The sequence below is a fragment of the Anguilla rostrata genome, chromosome 4 (assembly GCF_018555375.3).
Source record: "Anguilla rostrata isolate EN2019 chromosome 4, ASM1855537v3, whole genome shotgun sequence".
Lineage (NCBI taxonomy): Eukaryota > Metazoa > Chordata > Actinopteri > Anguilliformes > Anguillidae > Anguilla > Anguilla rostrata.
The window spans coordinates 46677423-46693507 of NC_057936.1; the positions used below are offsets into that span (position 1 = coordinate 46677423).

General features: G+C 49.2%; 1 protein-coding gene across 1 annotated transcript in view; it reads right to left on the bottom strand.

Annotated features, from left to right (window-relative positions):
* Positions 1-711: 711 nt before the first annotated feature.
* The window catches only part of rbm33a (RNA binding motif protein 33a), a 51616-nt gene continuing 36242 nt past the window's right edge, over positions 712-16085 (bottom strand). Inside the window, exons 13-19 of the mRNA XM_064334122.1 lie at positions 15264-15621; positions 14106-14368; positions 10804-11598; positions 5933-6151; positions 4788-4949; positions 1010-1098; positions 712-900 (exon numbers count right to left, since the gene is read on the bottom strand). Coding sequence (XP_064190192.1) covers positions 852-900; positions 1010-1098; positions 4788-4949; positions 5933-6151; positions 10804-11598; positions 14106-14368; positions 15264-15621 — 1935 coding nt within the window. The 3' untranslated portion in view covers positions 712-851. The remainder of the gene's footprint in view (positions 901-1009; positions 1099-4787; positions 4950-5932; positions 6152-10803; positions 11599-14105; positions 14369-15263; positions 15622-16085) is intronic.

The following is a 16085-nucleotide window of genomic DNA, read 5'->3' on the forward strand; positions in this document are numbered from 1 at the left end:
CACATACAAACTACAGAGAAGGCATACTGTCTTATCATAGCTAGCTTATTGTTTCATGAGTTAGTCAGATATAATAAAAACAATCTTGCAAATATAAACCACAGGAAAGAGCACTGTACCCACCTACTTTCGGAAGATAAATTTATGGCTTACATGTATACATATTCCCCACTAGGCGGTGCTATTTACCAAAAACTAACAAGTGGTCACAAGAGAAGCAAAGGAAAGAAAAAAACACGACTCTCAAATGCGATGTTAACTATTAAATGCTGCCCTCTACAGGACATGCAAGGCACTATGAAAAGGAAAAATGTGAAAGAGCAAGCCGTGCTCCCATTCACATCTCAAAGTCCCTAGTTGTAGAACCTTCTTTTTGCAGAAGGTAACGCCGTATTATGAAAAAACAACAAACGTCTCTGAACCAGTTGTAAAGAACGTGAGTAGGGCCAGTGTGTTGAAATGTCTAAAGATGAGACCAACCATTATCGAGTGTTATTCACAGTTTGTTCTCTACGCAGTGGGGCAGAACACACCAGTTCTTTAGAGTTCTGTGATAGCTGAGAATGAGTCTACGGTTTCCTGTCTGAGTGGCGTGCGGCCAGTGCTGTGTGTCACGCCTCACACGCTCGGTCACACTGACACAGTGAAAAGCACATACACAGTCTTCAAGTGTTCCATGGTCGCAATGCGCAGTGGTGCCCGGTCAGACCGCGCCCAAAACGCCATCCTTCCCCCGGGCCGTCCCGACAGGAAGCCGGCAGGTGGGCGTCGGCCAGCGTGGAGGCGGCACTCCCGTCGGGGTCCTCGACGCTTCTCCCCGACCTCTGCCTGCGGGCGTCCTCGGCGCGGGCTCAGCCATCGATCAGAGAAACATCGATGTGCGACAGGTCTATCATGTGCCTGTGTGGTGTGCACAGAAGCGGGCGGGTGAGCGACTGTGCTAGCATTCATTCAGCACAGCGAGAGGCCAGGCCCTGGGAGAGCCGGGGGGTGGGGGGGGTGGCTTTACCTGTGGAAGCTCTGCTGGAAGCTGGAGGCGTGCTGGGGGTGGACGAATTTGGCGACGGCTTTCCTCTGCTGCGGCAACATTTTGAACATCTGCGCACAGGCGAGAGACAGTGAAGCGGTGAGAATTTCAAGGCCCAGAACACGGACACAGACAAAGCCTTCCGAAGGCCGGCTTCTTTAGTCACACCACAGGGTCCCACACACAGCGAAGCTGAGGAGGGGGGGGGGGGTTTGCCCTGAAGAATGCAGCTCTCCCATGACTGATGTGCATGTTTGCAGCCACCTGGACACATGAGTGTTACAGAGCGTGCAGGTTCAAATCCTAAGTGTGGCAAAGCAAAGTCCTGCAGCACAGAACTAGAAAGTGAGCAAAGTAAAAGTAAACCTTTGGTCAACTCTTTTCCAAAAGATAACTAAACTAGAATCCAAGAATACAGCACTGAAGCCACACTGTTTATTGCATTTACCCTCAACAAAAGTTCACACTGAACTGAAATTTGGTTTAGAGTGATCGCACACTGGTGAAGGCCTTTGGTAATATAGTCCGTAATTAACAGTACAGCATGTACTTTCTGTGAATAGAGAACTGACAAATGACAAAGGTATTGTCCTGATCTACAGTAGAGTACAGTTGAGGCCAAAAGTTTACATACACCTAGGCTAAAGATATACAAACTCAGTTTTTTACAACTCTGCACATTTCATTTTACCATACATTTCTTTTGGGAAGTCAGTTAGGGCATCTACTTAGTTCACATCAGGTCATTTTATAACAATCGATTAGAGACAGATTTATTTCAGGGGGTCAAAAGTTTACATACACCAAGGTGACTGTCTGTTTAAGATTCCAGAAATTGATATAATTACTTTTTAGAAGCTTCTGATTGGACAATTGTCATAATTAGGAGTTAACTGGGAGTTAATTGGCACCTGTGGCTGTATTTAAGGGCCTACATAGACACTGCATCGTTCAGGAAGGTGGCACAAATTAACTCCCAGGGCTGAACGAACTTTGGTCCGAAAGGTTCAACTGAACCCCAAGACAATAACAAAGGAACTGGTGAAGGTGTTGGAGGCATCAGGTACCAAAGTATCTACATCCGCCATTAAGAGAGTCCTTAATGGCCTGAAAGGCTCTCGAAAAGAAGCCCCTACTCCAAGACTGGCATAAAAAAGCCAAAATGAAGTTTGTAGGCGATCACCAGGACAAAGACCTAGCCTTTTGGAGGAGTGTTCTCTGGTCAGATGAAACAATGGCTTAAAGGAGTACCATTTTCACACTTTCTCGGTTTTATGTGCTATTTGCACAAGAGGCATTGAAGAAACACAATGAGCAAAGTATTAAATATGTTCGTTCTGTATTTTTTGAGAAATATGCGTTTTAAATTCATCGTCCTATTTTCAACCGGTTGAGAAAGTTGTCATTTTTCTGCGTCACAATACAGTAACCACTCCCATTTCCACGCCGAAGAAATCTGACAGGACACACCGTCCTGCTGTTCAGACAATGCAAATATTTGACTAACGTAGGTTCACTAAATTAGAGTGCCTCAGATTATTTCTGGTTATATTCATTTAGCTAGCTATCTAACGTTAGCTAGCTAGGAGGTTTGTTTCATAGGCATGTTATCGATAACGTTAGCTTGCTAGTTTGCTTTTATGAGGACGTTATAGTTGTGCTTTATCTTAACTTGGATAGCTAGATAGCAAATTATAATTGGAATAAGTCAACGTCCTTACCTTAGCTATCTATTAGATATGCACGTAGCTGATAGCTACCAGAATGCAGTCTCAGGAAGGTGGCACAAATAACTCAGGGCTGAAGTAACTTTGGTCGAAAGGTCAACTGAATCCCAGAAACAACAAGGTAACGGTGAAGGAGTTGGAGGCACAGGTACCAAAGTATCTACATCACTTAAGGAGTCTTACGGCTGAAAGTTTCGAAAGAAGAAAGCCTACTCAAGACCGATAAAAAATCCAAAATGAGGAGTGTTCTCTGGTTAGATGAAACAATGGCTTAAAGACAACAAAGTGAAAGTATTTGAGTGGCCATCACAAAGCCCCGACCTGAATCCCATTGAAAATATGTGGACTGAACTGAAAAAGTGTGTCCGAGCAAGGAGGCCCACAAACCTGACTGAGTTACACCAGTTCTGTCAGGAGGAATGGGCAAAAATTCCAGCAAAAGTATTGTGAGAAGCTTGTGGAAGGCTACCCCGAGCATTTGATTCAAGTTAAGCAATTAAAAGGCAATGCCACCAAACACTAACAAAGTGTAGGTGAACTTCTGACCCACTGAAAATCTGATACAGTACATCAAAGCGGAAATAAATCTGTCTCTTAGCTATTATTTTAAAATGACCTCTTATGGAAATAAAGTGGATACTCTAATTGACTTAATACAGGAAATGTATGGTAACATGAAATTGTTGAGAAAATTTGAGTTTGAATGTCTTTAGCCTAGGTGTGTATGTAAACTTTTGGCCTCAACTGTAAATACTGTGTGCAAAGAATAACATTTTAATAAGGATTTAAATTAAGCAATTTTATAGGCTATGTTAAGCTAGTTTATGTGACAGATAAGTTTAGTTCTAGTGTTACCAGGGTGGTCCTCTAATGCAGTATAAATTCTCTGTCCTCAGCTAATTTCAAATAACTCTACATAACCCTCTTTGCACTTTTTATAATTTACACCCTAAGGAACAAAGGAATTATCCTACTTTACCTGTCCGTTATCATTTTGCAGGCGATTTTCCCCCCAGATAAAAATAATATAATAAAATGCTAAAACCAATGTTTGAGTACTGATATTAGCTCTCAAATACTTCTACTCAGTTTATCTAAGGGATTACATTTTTAGCACATTTAAAAGAACAATTTAAAAATTGTGAGAAACTAGTTAAAAAGATGAGAAACAATAATAGCATCACTGAATAACAGGCATATCAAACACAAAAGTATTAAAAGCAATCAGGCTATCTAAATATTTAATATCGTTAGAATTCAGGAAGGACAGGGAGATGGGGACGATCACATCGCTGCAGTCACCCTGGACATTTGGGACATCACAGATTAACTGGGACAATCAGGGCAAATAAGGGATATCAACATTGACTTGATACCATGATAATTATAACCAAACTGAAAAAGGAGGTCACTCCATGTCAGTGAAAACCATGATTCATAACTTTTAGAGGAGTTTGCCTGTTAACTTCAGCTGTGCGTGTTACTCTGAGAGCTGAAATGTTAGCCAATTAGCCAGTCCTACCGTCTGCGTTCAGACTGTAGGATAATCTATTGAGCTCGACAGCAAGCTAAATTGCGCTGGGGCACTCCTTCCCATAATTATGAGCAAACTCACATTATTTTAGCGAAACACGATAATAGAAATAATAGAAATGTTTTGAAAAACATTGTCAGATGAAGCCCCCCTCTGCTTTGTTTAAACCCTTCTGTGTGGCACGTCCCGACGCAGAGCGCACCGTAAGGAGAGCAGCGTCAGCTGATCACAGCCGGTCAGCGCACAATCCCATTGGCCTTAAATGTCAGCGAGAGCGAGCGGGTCCAGCGCCAGAAGCAGACAGAAGACGCGTGAAAAGCAAGTTCTTTTACACATTAGGAGAGCGCTTCATATTCCAGCCAGGGCAGCTGGGCGGGGGCGGGGGCGGGGGCAGGGGCAGGGGCGGGGGGAGGGGGGCGGGGGGGTAATCCAGGCTGATGGCGTCGGCCTTGGCGGGTGAGAAGGCTGCTGACAGCGCCGGGGCTGGGGGTGACCCTACCTGAATGGGCCCGATGGACTTGAGCAGGTTCTTGAGCTGGACGTCGGTGGTGGACGACGAGAGGCCCTCGATGGACACGGTGCAGGGGCTCTGCCTGCCGGCGGCGCCGCGGCCCCTGCCCATCTGGAGCGCTCCCGCCCGGCCCCGGCCCTGCACCACCACCTGCCGGCACACACAGGGCACGCCGCCAAGTCACGCCGCCGCGCTTCAGATGAACTTGAGCGCTCCGCCGCGTTTAACCCCGCCCCCCCCGCACGCGTGTCAGAACAGAGCGTGACCCGGAGACGCGCGTGCCGAACGGAGCCCGCGGGCAGGGGGAGGGGAAGGCCCCGCCCCGCCTGTTCCCGCGGTAACGGGCATGTGAACTCGTCCGGGCGTAATGGGGCCTGACCCGCGCAGTCACGTTCGCTGAGCGCGCCCGCGGGTGCGGGCAGAGCCTCAGCGCCGCTCCTACCTGAGCTGCCTTAGCTTACCTCACACCGTTTCCCGTTCGCTCGTTAGCCTGCTGAGTTATTACAGCCGAGGGACCGTTAGCATATTAGCTCGTTTAAAAGGGCAGCCCGAGCCCACTGGTAGCCAGCGCCGCTAGCCTCTGCTAGAAGCACCGCGTGCCGCTGCCTCTGCGCTCTGTATGCGCTCGGCTAGCTTTGATTTTGGGACTCGAGCCAATTCTTCATTTTCCAAGCGTTTACAAAGATCTCATCATGATACAGTACAGAATCAGAAGCTGGGCTAATGAGCGGTATAACCGTACGTATAAAAACAAGGGGTGTTCTTACGAGCACAGCAGAAGTAATTCATGTGAAGTAGAGTAACTGTGCTCAAGCATACCATTTAAGATTTTATGAACGCTGTAACTTTATTTATGCCGAGAAGGGCTTTTTATGAAAGGTTAAGATGGAAAAGTGTTTCCTTATTAGCGCCATAAACGCAGTAAAACGTGGTGAAGGGTGGTAAAGGGTGGTTTTGTATGTGCGCTGTAGTCATTTCTTCAGGTCTGTGGGCTGTGTGTCTAAGTAAAAGGAGTTAATACGCACAATGTAACAGTATGTAAGGTCATAAAGTGGTGTCGTGTGATCACTGCAGTAAACCCTTCAGTACTGTGTTGAGTAAACAGGGCGGAGTTAAGACAGTGCTGCACTCACCCTGTTCTGCTGGGGGGGGCCCATGCCACCCCTCCCTGCGTGAGGCACGAGCTGCTGCAGGTTGGGCTTGGGTGCCTGGAGCTGCTGCAGGGGGGCGGTTCCCATGGTGACCTTCCTGATTGGGGCCTGTCGGAGCGGCGGGGGTTGCCGGGGAACCTGCTGGATCCTCTGCTGCTGCGGAGGAGGTACGGAGCTGGGCCCATCGGCGGCCTCCGAGCCCTGCAACCCACAGCACAGCGCTCAGAGAGTGTCAGAGACACACACAGGCACGTACGCACGCACGCACGCACGCACGCACGCACGCACACGCACACCTGTACTCTCAACAATACAAGCGAGTTTCAAAAACGCAGCCCGGTTCTGGCTGCTTGCTCTGGGCACACAGAGACGCGGCTCAGATTGAATGGTGCTCTGAATTCTGTAGTGTCTGCGGTCTTTTGGGGCTGATGCAATACTAAAATTGAAAAACACTACAATCAGGAAAGACCAACAAGTTTCTCTGGAGTGTGTCCAGTCATGTCTCGCTGGAGTGTGTCCAGTCATGTCTCTACGGAGTGTGTCCAGTCATGTGTCTCTGGAGTGTGTCCAGAGCTGTCTCTTTCTGGAGTGTGTCCAGTCATGTCTCTCTGGAGTGTGTCCAGTCATGTCTCTTTGGAATGTGTCCAGAGTTGTCTCTTTCTGGAATGTGTCCAGTCATGTCTCTCTAGTGTGTGTCCAGTCATGTCTCTATGGAGTGTGTCCAGTTGTGTCTCTCTGGAGTGTGTCCAGTCATGTCTCGCTGGAGTGTGTCCAGTCATGTCTCTCTAGTGTGTGTCCAGAGCTGTGTCTCTCTAGTGTGTGTCCAGTCATGTCTCTCTGGAGTGTGTCCAGTCATGTCTCTCTAGTGTGTGTCCAGTCATGTCTCTCTGGAGTGTGTCCAGTCATGTCTCTCTGGAGTGTGTCCAGTCATGTCTCTCAGGAGTGTGTCCAGTCATGTCTCTCTGGAGTGTGTCCAGTCATGTCTCGCTGGAGTGTGTCAGTCATGCTCCTGGAGTGTGTCCAGTCAGTCCGCTGGTGTGTCCAGTCATGTCTCTCTAGGTGTGTGTCCAGTCATGCCTCTCTGGAGTGTGTCCAGTCATGTCTCTCTGGAGTGTGTCCAGTCATGTCTCTCTAGTGTGTGTCCAGTCATGTCTCTCTGGAGTGTGTCCAGTCATGTCTCTCTGGAGTGTGTCCAGAGCTGTGTCTCTCTAGTGTGTGTCCAGTCATGTCTCGCTGGAGTGTGTCCAGTCGTGTCTCTGGAGTGTGTCCAGTCATGCCTCTCTGGAGTGTGTCCAGAGCTGTCTCTCTCTAGTGTGTTTCCAGTCATGTCTCGCTGGAGTGTGTCCAGTCATGCCCCTCTGGAGTGTGTCCAGAGCTGTCTCTTTCTGGAGTGTGTCCAGAGTTGTCTCTTTCTGGAGTGTGTCCAGTCATGTCTCTCTGGAGTGTGTCCAGAGCCGTGTCTCTGGAGTGTGTCCAGTCATGTCTCTCTAGTGTGTGTCCAGTCATGTCTCTCTGGAGTGTGTCCAGTCATGTCTCTTTGGAGTGTGTCCAGTCATGTCTCTCTGGAGTGTGTCCAGAGTCGTCTCTTTCTGGAGTGATATCATTACCCCACTTGACAGTCTGTCTCTCCACCTGGCCGCTCAACGATTTTTAGAAAAATAGTAACACCTGAGGGCTCTTATCTCAACCCCGACTCGTATAATCTCTGCGTCAGTAATTAAACTCAAACTGAATTACACCTTGACAGCTTCCAGTTAATGACTGATCATCACAAACTGCCAGATAAATTTGCCTCCATATTCACACATTAGTCTGAAATGGAGCAGCACAGAGCAATGAGCCAAGAAAACTTGGAAAATAGAACTTACAGAATAATTCACTGTTCAGCCTTCAATAGACCAGAAAACTGATAACAGATTCATACCAGTCCTTCCATTGCAGAAAATCTTTCCTCTAGCTAGCCAACTAAGCCTTTTGAGGAATTACATAAATACATTTGTACAGATGTAAACAATTCTGAAGACACCAACCCGTTCTGAATGTTAATGAGAGCCATGCAGCTAACCCGTTCCCAATGTTAATGAGCATCCGTTAACCCATTTCAAATGCTAATGAGTATTCAGTTAACATTTCACTGTTAATGAGCGTTCAGTTAACCTGTTTTGAATGCTAAGTATCGTTTGTTCATCAAGTACAAAAGTTGACTCATCTACTCCAAATAATTTGTTTCAATCAAGAGCGACAATACTGTTGTCAATATAACATGACACTTAAAAAATATAATCTAATATGCGTGATGCCTGATTGATAACGTTAGCAACATAAAAAACCACTGGAAATCCACCTGCATTTTACTGATGTAAATTAAGCTTGATAAAGAAAAACTTTTTCTCCTTTTATAAAATATGGTGAAAAACTCGATTGCTTAAGTGTTACTCTGTTGAGTGGACACTCTGGAGGAGCACAGGGCTGTGTGTGGTAGCTGCACAGACCCAGCCCTCCAGTGAACAGCCCATCTCAGTACTACGCACCGTGACTGATGCAGCTTCTGCAGACCATCCCCACGAGATGGTGCTTCGCTCTTTACGCAGCCCCGCCCCCCCCCAGCACAATGCCCGTGTCACAATGACCTTCCCACAATGCCTCAGGCCTCAGCTCCTCCCACTACAGCATTCTAAGCCAGAACCTTTGGCGAGCAGATAGGAACTAGAGGACAGGAACACAGACAGGGCCCCTCCCGCCCAGCTCACAGCTCTCGGTACCGGAAGGGCAACCCAGCGATCTGGAGGCTCGAAACGCTATGACGCGGTGGAGCCCGTGCCTAACCGTCCAGCGCCCGGTCCGCAGGCCAGCGTGGAGCAGGACCCCCGGGGGGGCTGACTGCCCCAGGCCAAGCGCACGCTCCAACGGGGCGGATTTGTCAGGGGGACGTTTTCATTCACGCTTCCTTAAAGGACTTCCCTCCTTCCCTTCACCTTGCGCGCAGAGGAGAGAGACGCGCGTCGCGCAGGCCCTGTGAGGACCTGACAGATCAGATCTCACTTCCATCCCGGCGGCGCTGGCGCTATCGCCGGCGCCCGGCGCCCCGAGAGCAGCAAATTGATTAATCCGTCGGCGCTGAAAAGGCGACCCCTTGATTACGCCTATCAGATGCCGAGCGCCATTATGCCGCCGTGACAGCGCTTGACGCGTTCCCCGTCCCTCATCCTCCTAAAGCTTTGTGCCGCCGTTAGGCCGCATTATTCCCGATGAAAAATTAATTTCCCTTATCTGCGGCTAAGCTGCCAAATCCAAATCCGCCAAAGCGCCGTCTCTTTCTTCGCAGGTATTACGGAGCCGGCCGCAGAGATTAATTACACGTCCTGGAATGACACTCGTTTCTGTACACCTGAAAGAAAGTTGATACTGTGTAAAAAAGCGAGGGGGGGTGGGAGGGGGGCGGGGGGGAGATAAGATTGTGCTGCTGCCGGGGGGAATGACAGCAGAACAACGTCCCGGGGCAGAATGCAGTGAATCAGCTTTTCGGCGGGGCAGTACCCTCTGGCAGGGGTGTGGCCGGAGCGCGTTTCCGCCACAGGTTTCTGTTACCTGCTGACACGGCGTTATCTTCATCCGCGGTGACGTCCCCCCGTCCCCCTCCCCCCCTTATTCTCCGGGCGATTATGGGAACGCGCTGAGTGCTAACGCTGTCGCACTGAACACCGCGTTCCGTCCTGGCGCACAAACGCTCACCTTTCCTTCACTTTCAGCCGATAAGAGAATTAAGGCTCAGGTGGCAGATTTGTCAAGGCACAAAAAGAAAAGAAGAGGCTATTGTCATTTCATTTATTCATTTTAATCAGTGAGCCTAAAGCGGGTCTTCGACAGAGTCAGCCACCTTAAAGTCGCGTGAACTCCAGTCTCACTTCCTGGATAAACGTCACCGTACTCCCGTGAAGGCTGACGCTACCCCAGCCATTTCTCCATTTTAAAGGCAAAGTGCAACGTAAAGCAAAACTGAAACTTAAGCACAGACGACGGGGATTAAAATGAAACGAAAGGTGATGTCGGCCAGCCCGGATTCGGCTCAGAAGACAGGGTCCTGTCAGAGCGCCGTTTTCCACAAACCTATCCGGAGATTTAAAAACCTAGCCCTCGATCCCCAGAGCCTCACGTAAAAGGCAGCAGGAACGACGTATGGGGATGTGAGACACGGAGAAAACGAAGCTCATACGAGATTTACTAATAAGCTCTCTCTCTTTTTTTTTTTTTAAACGACAGAACGGAGACAGGGCGGGAGCTGTGGCGGTAAAGACAGCGCTCGGCGGCGCTCGCGGAAGCGGCCGGCGCCGAACCTCGGCGGAGTGCGTGTGCGCGCGAGCAGAACGCTCCTGACTGATCGGCCCCGCAGGCTGGCAGCGTAACTGGACTCAGACTCGTCGCCGCGCAGAAGGGCTTCAGTCAGCCCGAGCTCGTCCCCGAGCCTCAGCCAACAGGTCAAGTTTACGTCAAATGAAATCGTCCCAATTAAAATCGCGGACGGCTTGAGCGGTCCGGACTGGGGGGCAGGCACTGCCCTACACCGCCCCGCCCTAGAGGCTTGCCCTCCTGTACAGAGCGCTGATCTCACCTAGAGCTGCCTAATAATAACCAGCCGGCATGGCCCGTAAGGCTGTGACACTGCACACTGCAAGCCAGAGCTCCACGAGCCAGACTGTAACTACTGACTCCAGACTGACGTTCACAGACGCCAGACGTTTCGTATGCGTTTCAGGCTTGAACAGAACGAGAGAAGATTACTGTAGACCGCGGTACTGGCAGAACCCGTGTCGCCGTCTGCCCGTGTGTCACCGTAGCGACGCTGATCCACTCACCCCTCCCAGCAGCTTGACCACCCGCACTTTCTGAGGGACCTGCGTGGCGTCCGCCCCGCTGCTGTTGCTCCGCTGCATGACCGTCCGCTTCACGCCGGTCTTCGGCTCCGCCCCCAGGCTCTGCCCCGCCCCCAGGCCCTGCCCCGCCCCCGGCACGGCCGCCAGCACCGCCGGCCTGCCCTGGTCCTGGGGGGTCGGGAACTGGGGCCCCGGCCTGTTGGGGGCTTGCCGGTTCATGGCCTTCTTCTGCTGCCACTGGGCCTGGGCCCCGGGGCCCGGGTGCAGGGGCCGGACACTCTGCTGGGGCCCCCCGGGGAAGCCCTGGCCCTGGGGCCTGCCCATCTGCAGGCGGGTCTTGACGTTCTGCCGAGGGTTGGCTGGGCTCGGGGTGGGGTTGAGGGCGGGGACGGGGGAAGGGGTGGGCGGGCCAGGCATGCCGGTGCCGTTGAAAGGCGCAATGGAGTCTGGGGGCTGTAGTTGTTGCTGATGTTGCTGGTGTTGTTGCTGCTGCTGCTGTTGGTGCTGCTGTTGTTGCTGTTGCTGCTGTTGTTGCTGTTGCTGTTGTTGCTGTTGTTGCTGTTGTTGTTGCTGCTGCTGCTGCTGCTGCTGCTGCTGTTGCTGTTCTTGCTGCTGCTGTTGCTGCTGGCTGGACAGTCTCTCCAGCAGCTCCCTCTTCCTCATGCCGGCCTGCATCTGCCTCCTCAGCTCCTTCCGCTTCAGGATCTCCTCCCTCAGCCTCTTCTGCTCCTCAATCTTCAGCCTGTACAGCCTGGTCTCCTCATCCTCATCTGGATCCTGAAAGCACAACCATACCATCAGCATGCACAAAAATACCATCAGCATGCGCACACATGTGCACACTGCAGTCTGCTAGTTACTGAAATCACACCCATATGATCAGAATTTGCACACTGCAGTCTGCTAGTTACTGAAATCACACCCGTATGATCAGAATGTGCACACTGCAGTCTGCTAGTAACTGAAATCACACCCATATGATCAGAATTTGCACACTGCAGTCTGCTAGTAACTGAAATCACACCCATATCATCAGAATGTGCACACTGCAGTCAGCTAGTAACTGAAATCACATCCATTTGATCAGAATGTGCACACTGCAGTCAGCTAGTTACTGAAATCACACCCATATGATCAGAATGTGTACACTGCAGTCTGCTAGTAACTGAAATCACACCCATATGATCAGAATGTGCACACTGCAGTCAGCTAGTTACTGAAATCACACCCACATGATCAGAATGTGCACACTGCAGTCAGCTAGTTACTGAAATCACACCCATATGATCAGAATGTGCACACTGCAGTCTGCTAGTTACTGAAATCACACCCATATGATCAGAATGTGCACATTGCTGTCAGCTAGTAACTGAAATCTCACCCATACCATCAGAATGTGCACACTGCAGTCAGCTAGTAACTGAAATCTCACCCATATGACCAGAATGTGCACACTGCAGTCTGCTAGTAACTGAAATCACACCCATATGATCAGAATGTGCACACTGCAGTCTGCTAGTAACTGAAATCTCACCCATACCATCAGAATGTGCACACTGCAGTCAGCTAGTTACTGAAATCACACCCGTATCATCAGAATGTGTACACTGCAATCTGCTAGTTACTGAAATGACAGTACAATAGGCACAGTACAATATAAAATGTGGGCTGCACTTTTATAAAGACATCAGGATCAAAAAGAGACCAGACATTAAAGACAGGTGCACCATTCTGTGCCAGACTCATAATACATCCCATAATGCACGTTGATGACCGACAACAGCAAAGTCAGCACAAAGTGATGCAGCTAATTGGCACTCACGCCACTCATTGCCATGTTGCATTACACCGTTGCTCACAAATACGTGCCTAGAATGTTCTTAAACTGAACATTCTAATGCTGAAGTAACAATCACTACAGGTAATTGAAAGCAGTGGAGTTCTAGAACATGGAATTCTGAAAAGACATTCCAAGAGACCTACTTTTCAGAGTTAAACCCGTTTAAGATTTTTTACGGGATCATTTATATTGACCCATATGTAAAAAGTGATGAACAGGGGGAAAAGCAGGCTGATGCTGATCTGTGATTGGGCCACAGCGCTGATTGGAGGAACGCCTCCTGAAAGGACTCGGACCACAGGTATTGATTTTCCTGACTGGATTGGAAGAGATACATCTCATTTGTGACCTTATAATTGAGTCTAATGAACAGCTCTCTCACACCATGCCTGACCTTGAACCTTATTTGTCGCTTGGAAGAGGCTTCATTACCCGCACTTAGAAGGGCTATTGCCAGTACTTTGTGACTAAATGTGATTCTTTTCATACTAAAGTCACCTCTGTATCTCATCAGACCAGAGAAAATAACCTATTTCCACACAGAATGAGGATTTAGCCTCGTACAAAAGCATAAAGGGGAAAAAAAAGGCAATTCCTCACATTGTCCTGTATACAGAATGTCCTAAAATGAAGCACAATGCGAATGCGTTTTCATGTAATTTAGGCCACATTTTTAATACAAGCAGTGGCGGTTAGCATGCTGCTGTGAACTGGCTCCTGACCAGAGCTGCTGTTCTTAGCGTACTCCTGAGACGGACGAGCGGGCGGGCGGGCGAGCGAGCGACAGCGGGTGGTAGCTCGAAGGGATTCGGATATCAAATGATTTTTCATTTTGTTCCCTTCTGAACTAAAACAGTATAATACTGTTTCTGTTTCAGTGTTCAGCCCACACAAGTTCTTGGAATATTGGTTAGAACTAAATACAAAGAGCGGCGAATAACGTTCTCATGACGACGTCTCGAGGAGAGTCTGGAAAGGAAAGTGCAACAAAACCGAAGGTGCTGTCATAGCAACAGTAAGTCAGCACGACATTCAGAACAACTTCAGTAATTGTTACCCGTGTGCCTTGCTGAAAGGTGCTTTCCGAGGAGACAGCAGGCCTAAAGCTGGCAAATTTCGGAACATTCTAGACTGTTCTGCCGATCCGTTTGGTAAATTCTTTCTATTTTATACAATCGCATAGCCCTTTTTTGTCTGCGTGCTAACAGGAACTACATTTCCATATAGTCTGAAGTGACACCACGATTGATAAGCCCACATCATTTCCTGTTTGCAACAGTCTGTGATACAGAATAAAGCAACTAATCCAGGGCAGCTCCACCCCTTTTGAGGAGTTTGTGAATCCTCGCTCCTGTGCTCTTCAGAAGAGACGCGTCTCCAGCCCAAACGCCGCTGGGGTTTCGGGGCGGTCTGCGCCGGACGGGCGTGGCAGAGCGGGGCTCACCTCCGGCTGCGGCTTCTGTGGAGGCTCGGGCTGGGGAACCGGGGCCTCCTTCTTCACCTTCTGGACCACGGTCCTCTCCGGAAGCCTGGCGGCGGGCTGGGCCCTGGCGATGGGCCGCACCTGCGCGGCGGGCGTGGTGGCGGGGCGGGGGCTGCCGAAGCCCGGGCTGGGCGGGGCCACGGGGAGCTCCCGCAGGTTGCTGTTGCGCTGGGGGGGGCCCTGCATCTGCTGCAGGGATGGCTTCAGCATGGGGGAGGGGAGTTCTGAAAGAGGCCAAAAATAAAGCTCACTCAATGCATACATATCCCATTCAGGAGGGGAGCGAACTCCACACTACACCGAAGACAGCAGAGACTTCCACCAAACACTGAAGACAGACCCGTGTACTCTGCATCTCTGCTCCCCTAAAGATGAATTATAAGCACTTATTTTGGGTTTAAGAGCCCTACTCTCGCTACACTGAACACAAGCTTAATCCCATCTGCTCCAGACAGCACTGCAGCCTCCGTCCCCCTCTAACGGCACTGTGTTGTGTGTCACGTTAAAGCAGTGACTACTGCCATCAGCTGTGATATTATTTGCCATTGGTTCTACTCCTTGCCTAAACATTAATGTCTGAACTTTGGTAAGAGTCTGCCAAATGTCTAAATGTAATAAAAATACAGTACAAGATACTACGCCCTCATGCACACTTTCGCAATAAGAATAATGCCACTTCTGCTTTAATTCAAAGATTTGACTGTACATGTGCAGACAAAATGTAAAAAAAAAAAAAAAAAAAATGTAAAAAAACTCAGCTGCACTGGTAGAAGTATGAAAGGATAGTACAATCATAAATTAATGCAAATTCGCCAGTACAAAATCTACCTTTGTTGAGCGTGCAAGTTCTGGGAATGAAAAGAAAAAAGGAGCCAGCATTCTTACTCCTTTGATCCAAATTCATTTAATTATCTGTAGGGGGTAAAGTGTCATTGGACACAGCCAGCACAGAGCTAGTCAAGGTCTCTTCATTTATTTATTTTAAGAAAAAAAAAAGCACACTTTCTTCAGTCTCCTCTCGATTTCTGGATGAATCTTTTTTCTAAAGCTCCAAATACAGTATGGGGGACATAAAGAGCAAGCTGTCCGAGGGAAGAGAGATTGATTCTCAGGGGGGAAGAGCGGGAGCGCGGCTCCACAGGCAGAGAGGATAAAGGTCCGGAAGGTTCCGCCAGGCTTTGCTCACCATTCTGGGCCTGATGGGATTGGCGCGGGGCTGGGGGTGCTGCTGCTGATGCATGCGGGGGTGGGCGTGGCCCTGCGGCTGGATGGCGTGCATCTGCGGGCGGAAGGGGGGCTGCTGGCCCTGGTGCATGATGGGCCGCGGGTCCCCGCCGGGGTGCATGTGGTGGTGCTGCTGCAGGTGCGGGGGCTGCAGGGGCAGGTCGTGGCGCTGCTGGGGGGGGTGCTGCTGCTGCTGGGGGGGGCCGTGCGGCTCGTGCTGATGGGATTGCTGGTGTGGAGGGTGCATCAGCCCCTGTAAAGTGCACACGTACGCGCACGCGCACACACACACACACACACATTAGGGCCTCCACCACACTTCTGACATTTCACAGCACACCACTACAAGCATTTCACCATTTTTGACACAAAATATAAAGTTCATCCACAAAGAACTGCAAGCTTTGGATACTTGGATACTTCGTACACAATCATACACAACATCCAACAAAATGCCATATTTTAATATTATAATATTAATTATAATATTATAATAATATAATATAATTATCATTTTATATGTGGAATAGAAGAAATGCAATCGCATAAAATGAATATGATTGACCACAAAATTAACCACAAAATTCGAGCAAACTGCCAATACCAAACCGTGACATGCCATTTTTCAATTTAAAATTATACTATTTTTAAATTAATTTCACTCTCCATCTCATAAAGAGTTCAAATTAATTCTACAGTTTTGTTCCAAAAGAAACC